At 44.8% G+C, this 25,029-nt stretch overlaps 2 protein-coding genes across 2 annotated transcripts in view; both read left to right on the forward strand.

The window, feature by feature from the left end:
* Positions 1 to 25,029, forward strand: part of LOC309555844 (complement C3-like) — a 362,933-nt gene that overhangs the window by 179,027 nt on the left and 158,877 nt on the right. The gene's annotated exons all lie outside the window — the stretch shown is intronic.
* LOC309555834 (uncharacterized protein) lies at positions 13,999 to 15,255 on the forward strand. The gene has a single exon (XM_082257999.1). The coding sequence runs from the start codon at positions 14,016 to 14,018 to the stop codon at positions 14,676 to 14,678; it is 663 nt and encodes a 220-aa protein (XP_082114125.1). The 5' UTR covers positions 13,999 to 14,015; the 3' UTR covers positions 14,679 to 15,255.

Raw genomic sequence — 25,029 nt, forward strand, 5'->3', positions numbered from 1 at the left:
ATTTTACAGGCAAGTCTGTATCAAAAAATCCTCTATTTTCTTCATACATCATGGGACACAGAGCCATAAATCATAACATATGGGATGTCCCAAAGCAATGCATCTGAGGGGAGAGGGGACACCAAAAAATACCACCATCTGAACTCCAAAAGGATTACACCACTGCCTGCAGGACACTGCAGCCAAATGCAGATTCCTCCTGGGACCTAACATTCACTCGATAGAAATGAGTGCCCTTCTGGCAGCACAAACAAGCTCTCAGTCTTCCGAATCCAAGCTGATTTCAATAAGTAAAACTTAAGTGCACGCATTACATCAAGAGAATGCAATCAAAAAGACCAGTTTTCTGGTCAAAAGAGCCATGGGAACCTGCCCCAGAGGTTCAAAAGGCTGTTTTTGTAAAACCCACCAGCACCAAATTTAAGTCCAAAGGACACAATGGTGGCTTCACAGGTGGAAGCAAAGGTAACATTCCCCAGACAAAGGTCTGAACCAATGAATGGAAAACGATCGGTTCTTGGAAGAAAACTGATGAGGCTGAAATTTGCCCTTTAACCACTTAAGCCCCGGAAGATTTCACCCCCTTCCTGACCAGGGTTTTTTTTGCGATTCGGCACTGCGTGACTTTAACGGACAATTGCGTGGTCGTGCAACACTGTACCTAAACAAATTTGACATCCTTTTTTCCCCACAAACAGAGCTTTCTTTTGGTGGTATTTGATCACCTGTGCGATTTTTACTTTTTGCGCTATAAACAAAAAAAGAGCGTCAATTTTGCAAAAATAACAATATTTTTCACATTTTTTATATGAAATTCCCCAAAAAAAAATGTAAAAATCAAAATTTTTTAACATTTTAGGCCAATTTGTTTTATGCTACATATGTTTGGTAAAAAAAAAATCGCAAAAAGCGTGTTTTGATTGGTTTGCGCAAAAGTTATCGCGTTTACTAACAAAGGGAAAGATTTTTGTCCTTTTTGGTGTTTCTTTTTTAACGCGTAATGGCGGCGATCTGCGATTTTTTTTGCGGTACTGCGACATTGCGGCGGACAGATCGGACTCTTGACTGACAATTTTGACACTTTTGGGGTTACCAGTGACATTACTACAGTAATCAGTGCTATATACAGTATATGCACTGTTACTGCAAAATGACACTGGCAGGGAAGGGGTTAACTTTATTGGGAAAGGAGGGGTTAAGTGTGTCCCTAGGGGCTTGCTTCTAACTGTCATTGGACATGGCTACTGGTGTAGGAACAGTGATCAACGGTCATACATAGTAGAACTGTATGATCACTATTTCTACACAGGGGAGAATGACAGGCGGCTTGTTTACATTAGCCGCCTGCCTTTCTCCCTCTCCACTGACGATCGCCGAGTGACTTCCGAGGGAAAGAGCCGGGGCGGGCGCGCACTCGCCCTCTTTTGGCTCACAAACTAGTGACAGGCAAGTGACGTACCGGTACGTCACTTTGCCTGGCCGGGGCTGACCGCTGCAGTATATGTACTTGCGGCGGGCGGCAACCGGTTAATAGTGCTCAAGGCTAATTTCATATCTACCCCTGCTTGAAGGAAAGATAGAATTCTCCCAATGATATATTTGCGGGGATGCCATTACCTGGCTTCACACCAAGCAATGTAGGATTTCCAGACTCTGTAATAAATGTTTCTTAGCGATTATCAGCGTATGAACTGCAGGATCAGATACACCCTACTCCTTCAGGATTAAGGCTTCAATAGCCAAGATGTCAAATTTAGAGACTGTACAGCAGGGTGGAATATCGGACCTTGAGAGAGTAGGTCCGGACACAGTGGAAGAGCCCAAAGCCTCGTCACTGCCAACCTTTGGATTTGTGCATACCAAACCCTCCTCGGCCAATACAGATGCGGTATCAGCTGGAGGAAAGGCATAAATCAGGGAATACTTCTCCCAAGGAGTCACCAAAGCATCCACTCCGACTGCGAATGGATCCCTGATCCTGGACACAAATCTCTTCAACTTGTTGTTGAACCTGGATGCCAACAGATCTACGTCTGGGACCCCCCAGCATAGGCATATTGATTGAAAAATCTCAGGATTTAAGGACCATTTCCCGGAAACATCTGTTGATGGCTTAAAAAATCTGCCTGCCAGTTCTCTATTCTTGGAATAAAAATTGCTGTCAGGCATGGCACAAACATCTCTGCCCAGGATAAGATTATATCCACCTCTTTCTGGGCTGACTGACTCTTTGTGCCTCCTTGATGGTTGATATAGGCCATGGCCGTGGCATTGCCGGATTGCACCCTGACAAGGTGACCACGAAGTCTGGGGCGTCCAGTATTTTAACGCCCGACTGACTGCTCCATTTTCCAGAATGTTGATGGGGAGACCTTTCTCCACCTAAGATCATTTCCCCTGGATAGTGGCTTTCTCCAGAACCGCTCCCCAGCCGTAGAGACTGTCATCTGTAGTCACCACTTTCCAGGTCACTGAAAGAAAGGATTTCCCCCTTCTCTAGATATCTGGCCAACAACCACCAATTCAGACTCTGATGTACCTTGGTACAAGAGACATGGACCAGTCCAGAGACTGAACCCTTTCAGTCCATGTAGACAGAATCTTGTTCTGTAAGGGTCTGGCATGGAATTGAGCATAGGGAATTTCCTCGAATGCGGACACAATCTTCCCTGGTAACATCATGCAGACGTATAGAAGGATATCTCAGCCTTACTACAGACCAAACTAGATCCTTCAGGTCTGTGACCTTTTTTGTTGGCAAGAATATCTTTGCCTGTACCATGTCCAGAAGAAGACCCAGATATTCCAGAGGCTGGACCGGCTGTAATGCTGACATTGCTAAGTTCAGTATCCAACCCAGACGCTGTAGGAACTGTACTGTCTGGAGGACATTTCGGCTTAGAGCCGAAGCAAATCGATCTATTAGTAATAGATCATCCAGATATCCTATTACAGATATCCCTGGGGACCTTAGAACAGCCAACACTGGAGCTAGGATCTTTGTGAATACTCTTGGAGCTGTGGCTAACCCGAAAGGCAGGGCCACAAACTGAAAATTACGGTTTTCTATTGCAAAGAGTAGAAACCTTAAAGGAACCTAGAATATAGGCACGTGAAGATATGCATCCCTGATGTCTATAGATGCTAGAAATTCCTCTCTGCCGAGGGAGGCTATGACTGAACGATTGACTCCATACGGAAAGTACGACCGTTCAGATACTGGTTAGAGTTTTGAGATCCAGAATAGGTCTCACTCCGCTTAGTTTGTGGATTATAAACCAGTTTGAGTAAAAACCCCTGAACCTTTCATTCTCCGAAACCTCCATCATGAACACCCGAAATTCCAGTTTGTACCCCTGCGAAATGCTGGAGATAACCCAGTTGTCTTGGATCGATTCCACCCAAACCTTTGAGAACTGCAGCAGCCTTCCCCCCACCCAAGGGAGTGGGGGCGCCCCTTCACAGAGTAGGCTTAGAAGAAGACTTGGCTGATCTCTAGGCCCAGGGCTTTTTCTGACCCTGCCCTGAAGGCTTGGTTTCCAGACCCAGATGGTTGAGCCTGTCGCCCCCGTCTCGAATTAGAAGCACTGGTAGTATGAGTGCTGGGGATCTCAAAAGATTGAAGCTTGCTCTTCCTTTTCACAGGTAGCAACTTACTCTCCCCCCCCCCCCCCGAAATCTTTTGGATATACTTATCCAGATCATCACCAAAGAGGCATTCTCCCTGAAAAGGGAAGCCAGCCAGTAACTATTTACATGGTAATTCCACATTCCAGCTCTTTAACCAAAGGATTCTGAGCATATGCACTGTCATCAGAGCAACTTGTGACATTTGCCTTATGGAAACCTTCAAGAGCATTTACTGCGAAACAAAGTGCGAGGTAGATCTGACAGATCTTCCACAGACTTTCCGTGAGAAGGAACTGTCTTGTACACTCGCTTCATACGGTCTTTTAAAGATTGACAAACTCCTATGGCCGCTACTGCTGGTTGAATCGTAGATCCTGCAACCCCAAAGGAGGCTTTAAAAAAAGATTCCAACATCTTATCTGCTGGATCTTTAAAAACCTGTGCATTATCCACAGGGCAGGTTAAACTGTTGTTAACCAAAGAAATGGCAGTTTCCACAGTGGGTATATGCCTCCATAGGATAAAAACCTTTTAGGAGGAATAAAAAATCCTAATTAAATGGTCCCAAATTATTATACATTTCTTGCTCCACGAGTGGATGTATGGGAAATGTCCGAGGACTATGAGGAGGGAGCAATGAGCCTAGAGAGGAAAAGGAGACATCAGCCGTCTCTAAGGGAGGAAATTTGTGTCCAGACTGGACCATTTCAATAAGAGACTGAACCAAAAATCTCTGGGTTTGAGAGGCTGACAGAGACTCCTCTGACCCTGACTCCCCAGAAGTGGAAACCTCAGCTTGACCTTCTGTAGGGTCATCATCAGCTACTTCCACATCCTACGCCCAATCCTGAACTAAAATCAGGGGGTGGCTCAGGTAAGGGGGGATCTATCATGTTTCTTCCCTCTTTGTGATGCTGCAATTATGTCAGCAATCTTCCCTGAAGGCTAGCTAAGTCTGAGGCCAAATTGTCCTTAGTGACGTAGGTTGCACCTGGGGTAGCTACTATGCTTGACAAACGTAATGGCTCAGATTGGCTAGTTGCCTCTGGCTGTTCAGGGGGAGTAGACACAGGAAGCATGGCTAGGACCTTCAAGGCCTAGCGGTGGCATCACAGTGCCCCTTCCAACTGTACCCCCCCCAGCCTTCTTTGGGGCAGACGTTGGAGCAAGACAAACTTGAGGTACTAACTTAAGTGTACTCAAGGCTTGTGCCAAGCTCATACAGCTTATCGCACACAGCACTTATTATCCCAAGATATAGGACCTGTTTGTGCCAGTAACATACACCAACAGTGACTCACGCAACCCAGCTTCTGCTGCTCTGTGTCCCCTTCAGCCTCAGCAGAGGCTAGCGTGGTTGAAACAGTTCTTTCTAAATCGCACCCATTTATGCTGTACTGCACATGTGTGGCGTGTTATGTGGCGTCCATGTGCACACCAATTGCGTTCAAACACGCCCTCCATGTGGCGTATGCCTGTATTTAAAGGCGAAGATTCTCGCGCATGAATAGGCCTTCGCTACAGACACACTATCAAGGGACTAGACGAACATGCGGGCGCTTATGTGGCACATTTTAATCACTAAGGAAAAATCAGAGCTTTTAACAAGATGTATTTTGCATAGCTTAACATCCACAGTCTCATGCACACATTGGTTTGTCACAGCTGACACCTTTCAGGTAATCAGCACAGGATGAAAACAGTGTGTCAGAAAAACAAGCACAGAAATAATGCTTTACAAGATGTATTTTACCTAGGCTTAACATCCATAGTCTCATGCAGAGACTCACATGGCACTCGGTCTCTGTTATCTTTTTAAAGGGAACAGTGGATAAAATATTTACAATCTGCAATTATGCCAGCAATTTTTACCTTCAAGGTTTGCTGTGTGTGTAAATATTTTAAATTGGACTCACCAGTCCTGCTGCAGGATTCTATATGAAGCAGGAATCCAATCTTCACCTATCATGGCGATCTTTGTCCTGGCGACCTTCAAGGACTGAGTCCCCTTATTTTAGAGGGGCCACGGCCTTGGACCTGTAGAGCTCCCTACACAAAGCGCCTTTGGGGTTTGGTATTCCAAGGGTCTGGATCCCAGGGTCCAGCGCCAAAAAGGACAGCATTACAGGCAAAACCTTGTATCTGCTTCCCGAGGCTCAGGTACCATCTTTTTAGTCCACTGACTGTTTTAGATGGATCTGATAGCTAACCCTCTAGATTCAGTGATCTTTGAACTGGGTATGTAGCATATCTTCTTTCATTCTTGAAGAGAATGTGGTGAGACTCTCTACAGTGAACATCACCTTTAAACACTGGCGAAAAAACGGAGGTACTTCCTGTGTGGTAGGAGTTTTATAGGGGGACATCCTTTCTGATTGGTTGCCAGTGTCCTTCACCTGTAGGTGGCTATATAACCCATATGTTATGATTTATGGCTCTGTGTCCCATGATGTATGAAGAGAAAGTCATTTAAAAAAAAAAAAAATAGACTCTATATGGCATGACGTTGCTCCGGTCCTCCAAGGCCATAAAGTTAAGTGGGGGTCATCTTGCCCTCACTCGACTTCCTGCCCAGGACTGCAACTGATTGGATCATTTTCTCCACTGCCGACATTCTGGTAAGCAGGGAAAATGACGGGGAAGCGGGGGGGGGGGGCACCTCACCCACCACCCATACAAGTGATCCCGCGGCAAACCTTCTTCTGGGACCACTTTTATGTGAAAGAGGACCACTGGCCATGTAGAGAAATACTGGGGCAATGGCAGCTATCTGCTGCCATAACCCCGGTATTTAACATAAAATTAGCAACGTAAATACACGGTGGGCGGCCTGGAAGTGGTTTACAAATTATAGCCCCGCGGGTCTGCAAAAGAGCAGCCCGGTTTGGTTGCAGGTGGTTGCGGGAACAGGAGTGATTTGCAGGCTATCCAGCACCCCCAACCACCTGCACAAGTGTGAACCCAGCCTAAAGGTAGCAGGTGCTGCAGCAACAGCCAGCTGGAGACTGGAAACATCACAGATCAGTGTACTTATATATTTGCCAGCGCACCATAGATCTTCAAGCAATGTTTAAACAACAAATATGTATATGGACTTTACAGTATATAGCTTGTAGTGTGGGAGTAAATGCAGGGCTGGCCAAGACGTTGTGCTGCCTGGGTCCAAGAATGAAATGCCCCCCCCCCCCAAAAAAAAAGAATCACACCCAACAAAAGGCCCTCGCATCCATTATTTTGATATCATGATATTTGCCCACGCAAACATGGCCTGCACTAAACACAGAAGTGTCAACCTAGATTAAGGGCCAGTTCATACCAGGATCACATGGGAACACGCGCTTTCCCACGGGGAGCATTTTGACAGTCCGTTCATTTGAATGGGGTGCAAAAAGTAACAGACAGAAAAGTAGTGTTTGCACACTGCATGAACCTGCAAAGTACTGTGGTACAATGCGATTTTGTGCCTGTAAACACACTGCATTTGGGGTGCCATTAAAAAATATTGGTACCCACATGCAGCAGATCGCAAAGGTAGTGTGTTCATCTGCTGCGTGGGAAACGCACACACAGCTCACCTTAGCCACACCGACCGTGTGCTGGTGTTAACCAGCCCTCAATCAACCAGGTATAATAGGGAGCCCCCCACACATGACACGAGCATGACATTTACAATCTTTAGAATTTACAATCAATCCCCTATACAGCCCAGCGATCTCCATTGCTGCATGCAGTCTACCTCCCGGGAAGGAGGAGAGGACAGGGTGTCCAGACCGGGACTCACCTGGGACCCACAGACAGTCCAGCATGGGTGCAGCCTACGGCAGAGCCCCTAGAGTGACACCTTCCATCAGTATCCCCTAACACACCTTTTCACCTTAGTGCTTGGTGTGCTAGGCAGCTGGCAGGAAAAGGCTTTAAAAAAAAAAAAAAAATAATCAACATGCGCAGTTGTGCAGTTGTGGAGCCAGCAGAATAGTGAACTGTGGTGGTTCTCAGATCTGCCTCTGATCGGACAATGGGGATTGTGAATAAAAGCCATGCTTGATGTGTGCTATGGTGTCACTGCACAGGCTTGCACCCAGACCTGCCCTGCTGCCTGATCCAAAAACAAGCTCAAAAGTGCACCAATCAGCTGCCTCCAAATGGCAATAAGTGGATTTTCCTCCTCTCCGTGGATGGTTGGCAACACAGACACTGATTGAGCGGCATGTCTGTTCAACAGAAGTCCATTGTTAGATCAACTTCTGTTGAGCGGCAGTGGGGAAACATGGAACACACACACAGTATACACACACACACACACTATACAGTACATACAGTATACACACACAGTATATATACACACACACACTATACATACAGTATATACACACACACAGTATACACACATACAGTATACATACTGTAAGGGATTAGCTCGGTGGTAGGCGTGGATGACCCCTTTGGGGGTGCGTTTTCACAGAGAGATAGCCCAAAAGTGCTTGCAAACAACAGGTTTATTCTTCAAACAAGTGCATGCAGCAAAACATCCAAAATAAAATAAAACAAAATAAATCCTTGCCTCTGTGGGCGGCTACCTTCTCACAACTGGAACCTACCTAAGAAGTCTTTCCAACCTACTGTTGGGCCGACACTGCTGATCCTACAGCAGACACTCAAATGTCCATTTGTTTGCTTTTCACACAGCACAAACATTGTCCATTGAACATGTCCCTTTGTTTTCTTTCACACAGCACATGTCCATTTATAACAGGATCCTTTACTCTTCACACTCTTCACATGGAACACTTTGTCTTCTCACCTTTGAGACGTCTTCACTCGTGGTTACCCTCCTTAGCTTCACATCGCTGTAGGGGGTCTTCTCCCATGCTCACCAGCTTGTCGGGAGGCACACATCCGACTGTCCCCCTCTCCCAGCCTACACGGCGACAGGCGGCAGCAGTCCTTCTCCCATGCCCACCAGCTTCGGGAGGTACACGTATGTCTGTCCTCCTCTCCCAGCCTACACGGCGACAGGAGGCAGCAAACAATAGGACTTTCTCTGAACAAATTATAGAGCCTTAACTCCCTCATTCTGAACAGGTGAAGGCCTTTCAACTTCCTGCTGGCTAGCTCTGTAGCCAACACCCTAAATTAATTAATGGACTTCTCAATCAGGTGGAAATGTATCTCCTTCCTGTGACTACATTCCCAGATTTAGCTGACTTCCTGTCACATACCCCCCCCTCTTGTTTCAACCCTAGGGTTGGGACACATATTTCCAGGCACGCATGTGTCAGGCACTGCTGACTCACTGATAAGCCTCCTATTATCCTCAAGCTTCCGGATGAAACTGTTTTGTCATCTTCATTGACGGATTTCTCATAAATGCCACACAGTTTGTCTCTCATCTCATATACACATTCTTCAACTGCATTTTTGGCATCATTTTGCTCCTTCTCGTTTCTGTCATCTTCATTGACAGCTTTCTCATAAATGTCAGACAGCTTGTCCCTCATAACCGTCTGTCCAATCCACCATGGAGGACCGTGATCCATAGGCAACTCAATTGGGCTAGTCTTAATGTCTTCAACATTCTTAAGACGCCTCTCTCTGCAATCCATAAATGTTTTCCACAAAACTTTGAGAACCTTTGCTTCACTAAGCTTTGTTCCAAGTAGGGACTCTTGACATCCCTCTGTGACTTGAGTTGCCTCTCCATACATCTGTACACAATCATTGACTTTTTGTTGTAAAAGGGAATGATCTTCCTTCTTGAGCTTTGCTTGCTCTAAGATGCTGTGCAGAGGATTTTCCAATTGAGACAACAGGCTGTCACACATTTCTTCAAAGTGACCCCTGTTCCTTTTCCCAGAGATATCAATATCATTCACCAAACATTTCATATTCATAGGCAGATCTGAAGCATTTGCACTCATCAACTTCTTAAACTTTTCGCCCTCCTGAGCGAGTCGCAGTAAAGGCCTACTATTTGATTTGATATTCAGTTTATATTTCTTGCCAAACTCTTCACAGAAGAAGCCAACCAGAACATCATCAACTTTCCTTCCACCAACATAGGGGTCAAAGGCAACAACACAGTTGAACCCAGCGATCTGGGTGGTATCCATTATAGACCTCCTCTCTGCATCAGTGAAGAAGCATGGAACTGCAACACATTCTTTTACAGGTTTCTTCAATGCACTTTCTGCTGAACTATTTGACCGCTCAAGGTCACCTAGTTCTTTTTCTCTATCTGAATTCCACATGGAATGCATCTCAAGATCACGATCAAACTTCTGCCACCCGTCTTTCACCAGTTCCATTTTGGAAACACTCCCTGAAAGGCACTTATTCATTTGCTTCACGTTTTCACCAACAGCCTTAGTTTTCTCCACTAGGTGGCGTTTGCTTTTTTCTCCCAGATTTATATCACTTGCTTTAGTTTTCTCCGCTTTAGTTTTCTCCACTAGGTTTTCAGCCTGAACTGAGAAATCATCACATTTCTTACACAGCTCCTTTGTTTGCTGAAGTTCTAATGATACATTTTCCAATGCTTGAAGTTTTTGAAGGAACGGTTTATTCCAAAGGGGTGATTCAAGCCACATGTCATCACATTTCTGGGGCTCACTCAGGACAGACCCCAAAACACTGATCCTTTTAAAAACTGCATCAGGCACACTATCCCCTCTTTGGGACAGATCCTCTGTTGCCTGGAATTCCTCTTCCAGTTCCTGCAACGGAATCTTCATCTCTTCTACTTGCTGTTCTAAGGCTCGCTTAGACTTTTCTAGCTCCTGAACGCTTTTCACAACATCATCCTTGGAGCTGACCAATTCTTCCATTTCTGTACGCAGCTGTTTAACACTTTCTAGTTCAGCCTTACACTCTAGAGCTTCCTCCAAAGAGCGAGCCAAGAACAGGGCTTTGCTCTCGTTATCACGCACCTCCGTTTCTGCACGTGCGCGTTCTTCTGCATATTTTGCAGACACAGTCTTCTCTTCACCAAGCATCTGATCAAACTTCTTTTTCACATCTTCAACACACTGTAATGAACCAACGCTTTCTTCCATGCGTTTTTTCATATCCGCTATCTGAGCTTGCAATGTTGCGACTTGCTCTGATAGGTTTTTCTTTGCTTCCGCCTCCTCTTTTAATTGTTCCAGGAAGCCATTTTTCTCATCTTCCATTTGTTTGAGCTTTGTGCTAAAACTCAGCCTTTGACACCTCTCTTCCTGTAAGAGTTCCTGCGTGTCTTGCAGCTGCGATTCCAAGATAGAAAAATCTTCCGCAATTTCTCTAGATTTGCTGTCTGCTTGAGAAAGCTGATTTGTAACATTGTCCAACTCAACCTGCAGTCGGTTTGCCTTCTCTGACAGCTTAGCACACAATCGGTCACCTTCTGACACCTTGACTTGCGATTCCAGAAGCTGTGCCTCTACTTTTTCCCTCTTATGTTCACAATCTCCTTTTCCCTGCATAAGAGCCTTCACCTCATTGGCTAGCATCTGGGAATAAGAATGTAATTCTGCCACACAGGCTTCTTTCTCCTTTAACTGCTGCTGGAAACGTTGGGCTTCACCTTTCCAACTTTCACAGTCTGCACGTAATTCATCTACCACATTGCTCAAAGTAGTGAGCTCATACACAGTACTCAGTAATTTAGCCTCTCTTTCACTTTTCTCTTTGTCGCTGAGAGACAATGTCGCTTTCAGAGCAACATTCTGTTCCTGCGACTCCTGCAGGTCTATTTTTGTAACTTCCAAACACTGAAGACTTTTTTCCAGCTGATTACGCAACTCCAACATTTCACACATACTTTGCTTCTGCAAAGTCTGAATTTCACTTTCCTTTTCCATGAGGATGGTATCTTTCTCCATTATAGTCTCTCTGCGTTTTTGCAACTCGACCAAAAGAAGAGCAGTGGATTCTTCCCACTGTAACACATGAGACTTGAGTAGTTCATTCATTTCCTGCAAGTTTCTATGCTCCATTTTAAGCAATTCCAAGGCTTGTTCCTTTTCTTCCATTTTCCGTTGCAAGGCATCCAACTCAGCCCTGCACACATACTCGGTTTCCTCCAAACCGATGGCCTCCATTGGCTGCTGGCGTCTCTGTTTCCAGCCTGCCATGCTCTCTTGGTGATCCTTTTGTTGAGCTGCAAAGCTCCGTTGTTTCAGCATCTCCCCCATTTTGGGTTTACTTTTCATCTGAGAACCCTGCGTCTCCAAAGCAGTTTCATTTGCCCCAGTGTTGCTAGGAACAACAACTTTTCTCTTTAGCCGATTCCGTTCAGGCATGGATGGGGCTGGTTCAGACGGCAACATCCCCTCCATCCATAGAATCCGATCTCTCATTTCATCTATCTTTGCATTTTTCAGGCGTTTGGACCGCCCCATCTTCAATAACTCCACAAACAAATTTTTCACAGTCCAGCAAACAATTTTCAGACCACTGTCTCTTCAACACATGTAGTTTTTCTCTCTCTTGCAGGATCTCTTTTCCTGCGCACACAGTTTGTGCAGTCACTTGCACCAGACACAACAAAGTTCATCAAATAATTTTGAGACCGCTGTCTCTTTAAAACACTTTTTTTTTTTTTTTTTTTTCTGTCAGGATCTTCTCTCCTGCACACATAGATTGTGCAATCTCATGCACCAGACAAAGTTCATCAAACATATGCACTCCATTGCAGGGATCTCTGCTTATGCCCACTGTATACCTCCACCATATGTAAGGGATTAGCTCGGTGGTAGGCGTGGATGACCCCTTTGGGGGTGCGTTTTCACAGAGAGATAGCCCAAAAGTGCTTGCAAACAACAGGTTTATTCTTCAAACAAGTGCATGCAGCAAAACATCCAAAATAAAATAAAACAAAATAAATCCTTGCCTCTGTGGGCGGCTACCTTCTCACAACTGGAACCTACCTAAGAAGTCTTTCCAACCTACTGTTGGGCCGACACTGCTGATCCTACAGCAGACACTCAAATGTCCATTTGTTTGCTTTTCACACAGCACAAACATTGTCCATTGAACATGTCCCTTTGTTTTCTTTCACACAGCACATGTCCATTTATAACAGGATCCTTTACTCTTCACACTCTTCACATGGAACACTTTGTCTTCTCACCTTTGAGACGTCTTCACTCGTGGTTACCCTCCTTAGCTTCACATCGCTGTAGGGGGTCTTCTCCCATGCTCACCAGCTTGTCGGGAGGCACACATCCGACTGTCCCCCTCTCCCAGCCTACACGGCGACAGGCGGCAGCAGTCCTTCTCCCATGCCCACCAGCTTCGGGAGGTACACGTATGTCTGTCCTCCTCTCCCAGCCTACACGGCGACATGAGGCAGCAAACAATAGGACTTTCTCTGAACAAATTATAGAGCCTTAACTCCCTCATTCTGAACAGGTGAAGGCCTTTCAACTTCCTGCTGGCTAGCTCTGTAGCCAACACCCTAAATTAATTAATGGACTTCTCAATCAGGTGGAAATGTATCTCCTTCCTGTGACTACATTCCCAGATTTAGCTGACTTCCTGTCACAATACACACACATACAGTATACACACACACATACAGTATACACACACATACAGTATATACATGCACACAGTATACATACAGTACACGCACACATATATAGTATATACATACACACGCACACACAGTATATATATAGTATACACACACATACAGTATATATACAGTATACACACAGTATACAGTTACACACACATACAGTATACACACACACACACACACACACACACACAGTATATACACACACGCACAGTATACAGTTACACACACACACAGTATATACATACACATACAGTATATAGATACACTATACACACAGTATACACGCATTCAGTACATATACACATACAGAATATATACACACAGTATATACACACACACACACACACACACACACACACAGTATATACTGTACATATATACACACACACACAGTATATACATACACATACAGTATATATACAGTATATACACAACACATACAGAGTATAAATACAGTATACACACATACAGTATATATCCACACACACAGTATACACACATACAGTATATAGATATACTATACATACAGTACACACGCTGTACCGGGAAGTCAGACACAGTGTATGTGAGACTGGAAGCAAAGACATGATACTGGGAAGAGATTACATCTGTTAGGAACAGAAGACTTGTAATAAGACTCCTCCATGTGAGAATGTCATCATGTCTCTGAGTGAGTAATAAACCTTTCCCTGGTTAAGAAGCACACCCAGCCTGTGTGTGTAACTTGCTGAGAGAACACTGGCAGCATTGCTAGCAACACCCCGAGAGACCTTACTTCTAAGGGACATAACAATGGTGACGAGGATTGTGGATTTTAGCACACATGGCCTTCATAGGGTTTATGCAACCATTTGATCCTGCTGCTGAGTCATGGTGCTCCTGGGTGGAGAGGCTGGAGCAGTATATGGAAGCAAATAGTGTGGCTGTAGAAAAGAAAGTTGCAGTTTTCCTCACAGCATTGAGTCAAGCTGCATATGGTACTCTCAGAGACCTAATTTCTCCAGACAAGCCGGCCTCTAAGCCCCTGCCTGAGTTAATTCAGAAGCTACATGTGCACTACAAACCGCAGCCATTAGAAATTGCAGAGCAGTTTAAATTCTACAGTAGGAGGCAGCAGGCCGGGGAGGACATAAAGACATATATCCTTGCTTTACATAAACTAGCTGCCACTTGTCAGTTTGGAGACTACCTGCAGACAGCTCTCCGCAACATGTTTGTCATGGGACTCTGCGACCCAGCCATACAGAAACGTTTACTCACAGAACCCGACCTGACGAAAGCCACTGACCTTGCTACTTTAATTGAGTTGGCTACATGGGACACCACCCTACTGAAGGCACCACCTGAAACTCCTGCAAGCCAGGGTGAAGAAAATTTCCACACTGCTATCACCCAACACCCAAGACGGCCGTCCCCAAATCAGCCTAAACCTCGCCACCCTAATTCTTCTGTCTCTAGGACGCCGACTTGCTACCATTTGTGGTAACACTACTCACAGTGCATCTGCTTGCAAGTTCAAGGATGTCGTTTGTTTTCTCTGTGGAAAGACTGGTCATATTGGGCGTGTTTGACGCAGCTCCCGCTCCCCGAACACTACCACAAAAGGTAGACATAAACAGACATTTCGTGTGGATACGGACAATAACAGCTTTAGCTCTGATGAGGAGACCTGTGTCCAGCATGTTGGACTGCTTCGAGTGGCTGGGAGTACTCCTGCAATAAAAGTGGATGTCACACTGAATGGCTGTCCTGTCTCCATGGATGTTTATACAGGGGCGGCTGTGTCTGTCATTTCATGGACTGATTTAAAGGCATCGGGTCTGTCCCTACCACTCCGACCTACAAATCTCACACTACAAACCTACAGCAAGGAACTACTACAGCCCTAGGGTTATGTGAAACCCCTTGTTACATTAGGCAACTGCAGTCAAACTCTACGCCTTTATGTTGTAAGTAAAGGAGGTCCTCTGTTGTACGGTAGGGACTGGATCAAAGCTCTGGGCATGCCTCCTTTTGCGATTGCCCAATGTACATTGCTTTCTGAAGTAGACCATTGGGTGGAATCCCTGAAGTCTGTAACGCTCCTGCGTTTTTATTATAGGCTGCAAAATCTCCACTCAGTAGTCATGCAGAGATGTGTTGAATACCAGATCCAACTCTCCAGGACTCATCACCGTGGGCCTGTCAGCTTCAACATACAGATATATACACACTCAATGAGATGTTCCTGGAGTGATAGGATGTATATGATAGTATGAAGGTGATGTGCTGAAGGGACAGGTGTGAACAGTGACAAGGATGGTAAACACTTGATAGGTTTGTACAGGAGAGTTCAAGATGGTATTAGGAATGCAGATAGGTTAGTATCGAGTATGCTAACAGGTGGTGAGGACAGCAGATGACAAATACAGGATAGACTAACCCAGTGCAAGATAGATAGTAGTAGACAGGAGAGCTAGCAATCTAAGCAGCAGTGCAGATGATAGATGGTAGTAGGCTCAAGAGCTAGCAATCTATGTAACAGTGCAGATGATAGGATAGTATGGATATGTAGTAACAGTCCTTAATGTGCATAGGTAGATAGTGCAAGTAAGATTATGGAGGGTTCCCCTGCGGGGTACTTATCACAAGTAATGTTAGTAGTTAGAGAGGTCCAGTAGAGGAGGAATGATCCGGTAGCGAGATACAGGGATCAGTAGCGAGGTTCCGGTCTGCTCCAGGTAAAGGGAATAGCTGGAGGTTCCGATCATGAGTCAAGCTTGAAAGCATGTGGATACACAAGGCAGGTTGAACGAACAATGTGAGTGAGACCGCCGGCGGTTGAAATAGCAGCCCTGCGGCGCTCAGCAGTGACATCATCGTTCTTAAAGGTATATGCGTACCACCTGAAGAGAAAGGTGGGACGCATTACAGAGAAAGTGGTGATTAAGGGTACCGGAGGTACCAGAATCTTACAAAGTCATGCTTTAAGGAGGTTTTTGAGGACTCTTTGGGCACCGTAAAAGGAAAGATGGCCCACCTCCTCTTGAAGCCTGGTGCTACACCTCATTTTTGTAAGGCAAGATCAGTACCTTTTGCCTTGCAGAAGAAAGTGGAAGCAGAGCTGGACCACCTATTGGCTGAAAAGATCATAACGAAAGTTGATGGAAGTGAATGGGCATCGTCAATTGTGCCTGTCAAGAAAAAGAATGGAGACATTAGGATTTGTGGGGATTTCTGGGTTGCCCTGAACAGCCAACTTCTTGTGGATCAATACCTATTGCCTCGACTTGAAGATCTATTTGGCTCACTGGCTGGGGGGCAAAAGTTTACAAAAATAGACTTAAAGCAAGCTTACCTGCAAGTACACCCAGATTCACACCATCTATTGACTATTGACACACATAAATGATTATTCCAATATAACCGCATGTTTTTTGGCATAGCCCCAGCTCCAGCCATCTGGCAGGGGATCATGGATGAGGTCCTGGCAGGTATATCTTTCACCCAATGTCTACTAGATGACATGCTCATCACCGGTTCCACTGAGGAAGAACACAAGACTCCAAAGGTATGGTATACGTGTCAATCTTTCAAAATGCGAATTTCTCAAGTTTCGACTGTAATTTTGTGCCCACACGGTGGACCGACATGGGTTACACACTATTGAAGAAAAGGTTTAAAGCCCTTACCCATGCCCCTGCTCCCCAGAATGTCACACAGCTCAGGTCCTACCTTGGCCTCCTAAATTACTACCACCGTTTCTTGCCGAACCTAGCACACCAGCTCTACCTGTCTCTACATCGCATACTGGATGCAAAAGCTAAATGGATATGGACAGAAAAATGTGAAGAAGCTTTTTGGCTTTCTGAAGAACTCCTGTCTTCTCAAGTTCTGGTCCACTATGATTTAAAGAAACATGTCACCTTGGCTTGTGACGCCTCGCCTTATGGACTGGGGGCCGTGCTTTCCCATGTCATGCCAGATGGCACAGAGCTCCCCATTTCTTTTGCCTCCATGTCTTTAACCTCAGCATAACAAAACTACTCCCAGATAGACAAGGAAGCTTTGGCCATTGTATGGGTCACAAAAAAATTTCACACATACATCTATGGTCAGGAGTTCACCCTTATCACTGACCACAAACCTCTGTTGTCAATACTTAACCCTCAGAAAGGAATTTCTACAACAACAGCATCTCGCTTACAAAAGGTACTCTTTATTTTTGGGAGCTTATACTTATTCTATCAGATACCGCTCCCATGATACCCATGGCAATGCAGATGCATTTTCCAGATTGCCACTTGGAGACCACCCACCAAGAGACGTACGCGTAGTGGAAATACACAGGCCGCGATCCTGCATGTCCACCTCCCTAATTGCCAGACATACAGTCACAGATCCCTTCCTGTCTCAGATATTCTCGTATGTTCAGACTGGATGGCCAGAGAAAGTTACGGGTGGATTTCGTCTGTACTTTGCCAGAAAATGTGAGCTTGTGACTAATGCTGGTTGCCTACAATGGGGCAAAAGAGTGATTGTACCTCAGTATTTGCAACCAACCATGCTAAGGATACTGCATGAAGGCCATCCTGGTGTGCTACGCATGAAGCAGTGAGCCCAGAGCTATGTTTGGTGGCCACAAATGGATACAGCAATTGAAGATTATGTGGCTCAATGTCCTGGGTGCTGTCAAGCTCAGCGACCCCAAAAGAGAGGAACCCTGCAACCTTGGCCATAGCCGACAGACCCGTGATCAAGACTCCATCTTGATTTTGCTGGCGCAATCCAGGGTAAAATGTATTTGATCGTGGTAGATGCACATTCAAAATGGCCGGAGGTTTTTCAAATGCCTTCTATTACCTCAGCTGCTACCATTCTAGTCTTTAGGAAGCTCTTTGCTCAATATGGCGTTCAATTGCCAACAGCCATAGTCTCGGACAATGGAACTCAATTTACATTGCATGAATTTCATTCCTTCCTCAGTGGCTTGGGCATCCAACACTACAAAACAGCTCCTTATCATCCAGCCTCTAATGGGCTGGTAGAACAGTTTGTGCAGACGTTTAAGAAGCACTTACTGTCCACTCTGGACAGGTTGGAATGTCAGAAGAGAAGCTGTTGGAGTTCCTGACCATGTACTGAAACACCAAACAGAATTACAGAGTTTTGCCTCCTTGGCTTCCTGCCATTATTGATGGACCTCTTGGAAGAAGAATGTACCTTGTTCGCCTAGAGAATGGCGTTTATGTTCGATGACACCTTTCACAATTGAGAAAGCACATTTGCCGACCACTAGAGATAAACCCGACCCCTCTTTCTAACCAACAACCAGAGTCTACTCTGAGCTCTGCTGGTGACATATGGTATGGTGTTTGGCATGATCCCACAAGTTTACAACCAACCCAATGAAACGGTTGCTGACCATATTCCTGAGGAGCCCAGCCATGTGCCTGGAGTTACAGAGATTGATTTGACTGTTGGACACCCAGTGACATCTCCAGAACCTTTGACCGTCTCTATCCCTCCCAGTGCTGTGCCACTTCGTAAGTCTACCCACCGAAGACATCAAACTTCTCGTTGGCAAAACGCTGAAATCTTACGGGACACATTGGAGTTCAGGAAATGGAGACAAAGGGCTCATAAAGTGCTGCGGAAATCACAGAACTGAGTTGGAGATAGTACTTGCTGAACTGATCCTGCTTGCCTTTTTATGTTATGTGTTGAACATTTTGTTCTCTTGTTATTGTTGTTGTTTTTTGTTTTTTTTTGGGAAAGAGAGGAGGCGTGATGTTGGGATGTTGGTGCAGGATCACTGTGACCCTTCCCTTTTATCTCCTGATGCATGATGGGGGGGGGGGGGGGGGGGGCTGTACCGGGAAGTCAGAAAAAGTGTGTGTGAGACTGGAAGCAGAGACATGGTACTGAGAAGAGATTACATCTGTTAGGAACAGAAGACTGTTGTAATAAGACTCCTCCATGTAAGAATGTCATCATGTCTCTGAGTGAGTAATAAACCATTCCCTGGTTAAGAAGCACATCCAGGCTTTGTGTAACTTGCTGAGAGGATACTGGCAGCATTGCTAGCAACACCCCGAGAGACCTTACGTCTAAGGGACATGCCATATACACACATACAGTATATAGATACATTATACATACAGTATATACAGTATATATATATATATATATATATATATATATATATATATATATATATATATATATATATACACACACACACTATACATACAGTATACACACATTCATACAGTATATGTACACACACACACAGTATATACATACACACGCACACAGTATATATACAGTATATATACTGTATACACACACACCAGCACTTTCCCTCTAAAAGTCAGCCCGATTGAACACACTGCTGCTGCTCCCATCTCCTGGCATGCTGGTACTTGTAGTGCCCCAGCAACTCACAGACATTGGATGTGATAATACAGGAGAGGAGGAGAGGGCAGGTAAAGATTAGGGAGGCGTAGCAGAGATTGGGGGAGACATTTAGAACATGTCCTTCCTCCAGAAGCAGTGCACTGCTGCTCACACAAAAAATCCATCTAACAGCCTCAGAGACAGGAAGAGGAAACACAGCCTCCCCCTCCCCCCTCCTCACCAGGGTAAGCACTGACAGGAATACATTTAATTTAGCTTCCCCAGCTCACCACCTTCTATGAGGCTGCAGCCCGTCCAACACTGCAGGCTGTGTACACTCCTCTGCTCTCCTCTCCTCCAGCAGTCCGCATCTCCTGCTCTGAAGTCAAATAAGGCGTGCTGGGGAAGGGGGTGGGCACACTATGTTCCCATTGGCTGAGGAGGCAGTGGAGAGGCGGAGCAGCTATAGCCTTGTGATTTTTCAGTAAAATTATGTCAGTAACAGACATTTCAGGGACAGATATAAAAAATCACAGCCTTTGCCGCTCCTCTTAAATAGGGATGATCGAATGGTTCGGGTCGACCATCGGTTCGACCCGAACATTGACTGTTCGAAATTCGGCCGAATTTCGAACTTTTTGCTGAAATAGTTCGGAATTCGGCAACCAGAACCGACCAAAATGCAACGGGACAGGAACTGGGCTTTAAAAGCCCGTGATTGGACCAGAACCATCAGTAAAAGCCAATTGAGGGGGCAGGAGGATGCTAGGAATGTGATTAGAGTGACTAGGGGGTCCAGAGGGGGTCCAGAGTAGTGAATACGCCCCCCAGTATATAAGATAGCCCCGCCAAATCTCTAGCACTTTAATACAGGGCTGTGGAAGAGAGTAGAAGCAGTTCTGTTACTCCTGCTTCAAAAGTGTTATTTAGCAATTATTAGTGTGAGGAAAGGGATATCTAGTGTAGTTAGAGTACTATTTTCCACTATAGATAGATTTAATAATCTAGTTTCTGTAGGGAAAGTGTTAAGTGTCAGGGTGACTGTAGTGTAGTGTAGGGTTAACTGACTCTGACTGCTATGGCAGGGTGACCAAACCTTTCCATTTCAGGGTGACCGCCATAGAAAAAAGATTGTTTGTGTTAGAATTGCAGTAGAGCAGGATAGTGGCTTCGCTACTTTCACACCTGGGCGTTTTTGTTGCAGGCGTTTGTTGGGCTTTTTTGTGGACGTCTTTGGAGGCAGGCATGACATCTGAACTTCTGTGTAAGGGTATATATATACACACACACATGTATGTATATATATACACATACACATATATAGGTGTGAAAGTAGCAGAACCCTATGCCTGCGCTAATGAAATAATTTGCAGGCATAGGGCTTCGCTCCTATCACACCTATATGTGTGTATGTGTATAAATACATATATTTGTGTGTGTATATATACCCCTATACAGAAGTTCAGATGTTATGCCTGCCTCTAAAGACGCCCAAAAAATGCCCAAAAAACACCTGCAACAACACACCTGGGCATTATTGTTGCAGGCGTTTTTTTGGGGGCATTTTTTGGGCGTCTTTGGAGGCAGGCATAAAATCTGAACTTCTGTGTAGGGGTATATATACACACACACACACATGTATGTATATATACACATACACATATATAGGTGTGAAAGTAGGAGAACCCTATGCCTGCGCTAATGAAATTATTTGCAGGCATAGGGCTTCGCTCCTATCACACCTTTATGTGTGTATGTGTATAAATACATATACAGTGGGTACGGAAAGTATTCAGACCCCCTTAAATTTTTCACTCTTTGTTATATTGCAGCCATTTGCTAAAATCATTTAAGTTCATTCTTCTTCCTCATGAATGTACACATAGCACCCCATACTGACAGAAAAACACAGAATTGTTGACATTGTTGCAGATTTATTAAAAAAAAAAAAAACTGAAATATCACATGGTCCTAAGTATTCAGACCCTTTGCTCAGTATTTAGTAGAAGCCCCCTTTTGATCTAATACAGCCAGGAGTCTTTTTGGGAAAGATGCAACAAGTCTTTCACACCTGGATTTGGGGATCCTCTGCCATTCCTCCTTGCAGATCCTCTCCAGTTCTGTCAGGTTGGATGGTAAACGTTGGTGGACAGCCATTTTTAGGTCTCTCCAGAGATGCTCAATTGGGTTTAAGTCAGGGCTCTGGCTGGGCCATTCAAGAAGAAGTTGTTGTGAAGCCACTCCTTCGTTATTTTAGCTGTGTGCTTAGGGTCATTGTCTTTTTGGAAGGTAAACCTTCGGCCCAGTCTGAGGTCCAGAGCACTCTGGAGAAGTTTTTGTCCAGGATATCCCTGTACTTGGTCGCATTCATCTTTCCCTCGATTGCAACCAGTCGTCCTGTCCCTGCAGCTGAAAAACACCCCCACAGCATGATGCTGCCACCACCATGCTTCACTGTTGGGACTGTATTGGACAGGGGATGAGCAGTGCCTGGTTTTCTCCACACATACCGCTTAGAATTAAGGCCAAAAAGTTCTATTTTGGTCTCATCAGACCAGAGAATCTTATTTCTCACCATCTTGGAGTCCTTCAGGTGTTTTTTAGCAAACTCCATGCGGGCTTTCATGTGTCTTACACTGAGGAGAGGCTTCCGTCGGGCCACTCTGCCATAAAGCCCCGACTGGTGGAGGGCTGCAGTGATGGTTGACTTTCTACAACTTTCTCCCATCTCCTGACTGCATCTCTGGAGCTCAGCCACAGTGATCTTTGGGTTCTTCTTTACCTCTCTCACCAAGGCTCTTCTCCCCCGATAGCTCAGTTTGGCCGGACGGCCAGCTCTAGGAAGGGTTCTGGTCGTCCCAAACGTCTTCCATTTGAGGATTATGGAGGCCACTGTGCTCTTAGGAACCTTAAGTGCAGCAGAAATCTTTTTGTAACCTTGGCCAGATCTGTGCCTTGCCACAATTCTGTCTTTGAGCTCTTCAGGCAGTTCCTTTGACCTTATGATTCTCATTTGCTCTGACATGCATTGTGATCTGGAAGGTCTTATATAGACAGGTGTGTAGCTTTCCTAATCAACTCCAATCAGTATAATCAAACACAGCTGGACTCAAATGAAGGTGTAGAACCATCTCAAGGATGATCAGAAGAAATGGAAAGCACCTGAGTTAAATATATGAGTGTCACAGTAAAGGGTCTGAATACTTAGGACCATGTGATATTTCAGTTTTTCTTTTTTAATAAATCTGCAACAATGTCAACAATTCTATGTTTTTCTGTCAGTATGGGGTGTTATGTGTACATTCATGAGGAAGAAGAATGAACTTAAATGATTTTAGCAAATGGCTGCAATATAACAAAGAGTGAAAAATGTAAGGGGGTCTGAATACTTTCCGTACCCACTGTATGTGTGTGTGTATATATACCCCTATACAGAAGTTCAGATGTTATGCCTGCCTCCAAAGACGCCCAAAAAATGCCCAAAAAAAACGCCTGCAACAAAAACGCCCAGGTGTGTTGTTGTAGGCGTTCTTTTGGGGGCATTTTTTGGGCGTCTTTGGAGGTGTGATAGGAGCGAAGCCCTATGCCTGCAAATAATTTCATTAGCGCAGGCATAGGGTTCTCCTACTTTCACACCTATATATGTGTATGTGTATATATACATACATGTGTGTGTGTGTGTATATATACCCCTACACAGAAGTTCAGATTTTATGCCTGCCTCCAAAGACGCCCAAAAAATGCCCCCAAAAAAACGCCTGCAACAATAATGCCCAGGTGTGTTGTTGCAGGTGTTTTTTGGGCATTTTTTGGGCGTCTTTAGAGGCAGGCATAACATCTGAACTTCTGTATAGGGGTATATATACACACACACATATATGTATTTATACACATACACACATATAGGTGTGATAGGAGCGAAGTCCTATGCCTGCAAATAATTTCATTAGCGCAGGCATAGGGTTCTGCTACTTTCACACCTATATATATGTATGTGTATATATACATACATACATGTGTGTGTGTATATATACCCCTACACAGAAGTTCAGATGTCATGCCTGCCTCCAAAGACGTCCACAAAAAAGCCCAATAAACGCCTGCAACAAAAACGGCCGGGTGTGAAAATAGCGGAGCCACTATCCTGCTCTAGTGCAATTCTAATACAAACAATCTTTTTTTTCTGGTTCTGGACATGCTACAGAGCTGAAACTTCACAGGTACACCTTTTAGACCCCCCAGACACTAGATCCAAAGAAATCAAATTTTTTTTTCAATAATTTTTTCAATAATTGGCTCTCTATAAAAAATGACAATTTTTAAGAACTTTTTTTGTGTGATTAATAGTCCCTGGGGCATGACCCAGAGCCCTAGGCACTTTTAGGGGCATTTATTGGGTTTTAGGGCTTCAAAATGATGTTTTTTGATTACCGAAGTTTGGGTCCCATTGATTTCAATGGGGTTCTGAAATCCGGGCCGAACTTTCGGGAAGTTCGGGTGTTCTGGTCGAACCGAACTTTTCAAAAGTTCGATCATCCCTACTCTTAAAGTGCCGCCTGGGTCCAAAGGACAATGCGGGACCCATGGTAGGGCTTGTCCTGAGTTAAAATACCTCCAAGATTTGTGCCTTTGCCAGTAATAGTTACCACCGGGGGTGGTGTCATTGGCAGCAATAATTACACTGGCCATAAGGTCAAGCTTCATATTTCTTTCAGGAAACATTTACTTAAATCACAACCAAAGAAAATTCCCAGCTCAACTTACTAACCAGTCTGCAACCAACCAAATTATCCTGTCTAACAGTACAGCATGTGTTAAAAACAGGGGTTTAGTTTGCACACATTTGCAAATACATGCGTAAGCTACAGAGCCACTACACTGTTTGAGAGTCTCTACAGTAGAAGCACATGCATTATAATGGATAGGCGGAGGGCAGGTGAGGCTGGAGGGAGCCCATTCCTCCTTAAAGGCACAGGGGTGCACTGGACACCCAGCATATAGCACAATGGCAGCAAAGGTGTCCAGTGCATCCCCTCACTAGTATTCCAACACTAAAAACAAAAGGCCACTGACCTTACCTATAACTGGCCTTCACAGCAAGGAGCACATATAAGGGCAACACATGTCACACAAAAACCAAAGAAATTTCCCAGCTCAACTTACCGACCAACTTACTGCAACCAAACAAATTGTCCTGTCTAACAGTATGTGTTAAAAACAGGGGTTTAGTCTGCACACATTTACTTTAATCAGCAGACACTTGTGGATAAAATCAGTGTCACTGGTTTTGTTTATAAAGAGCAGTGCAGAGGTGATGTTACTTGTAAGGTCTGTATAGGTTAGCCTGCCTGTACTTCATATTTGTCCTATGCAATGGAATGTAACTCTTCCCACCCTATCAAACCAATTTATGAAGTAGGAAAAAGAACAGAATGTAGTAATGCACAGCAATCATCCAA

Source organism: Pelophylax lessonae (assembly GCF_965119305.1).
Source record: "Pelophylax lessonae genome assembly, chromosome: 1".
Classification (NCBI taxonomy): Eukaryota; Metazoa; Chordata; class Amphibia; order Anura; family Ranidae; genus Pelophylax; species Pelophylax lessonae.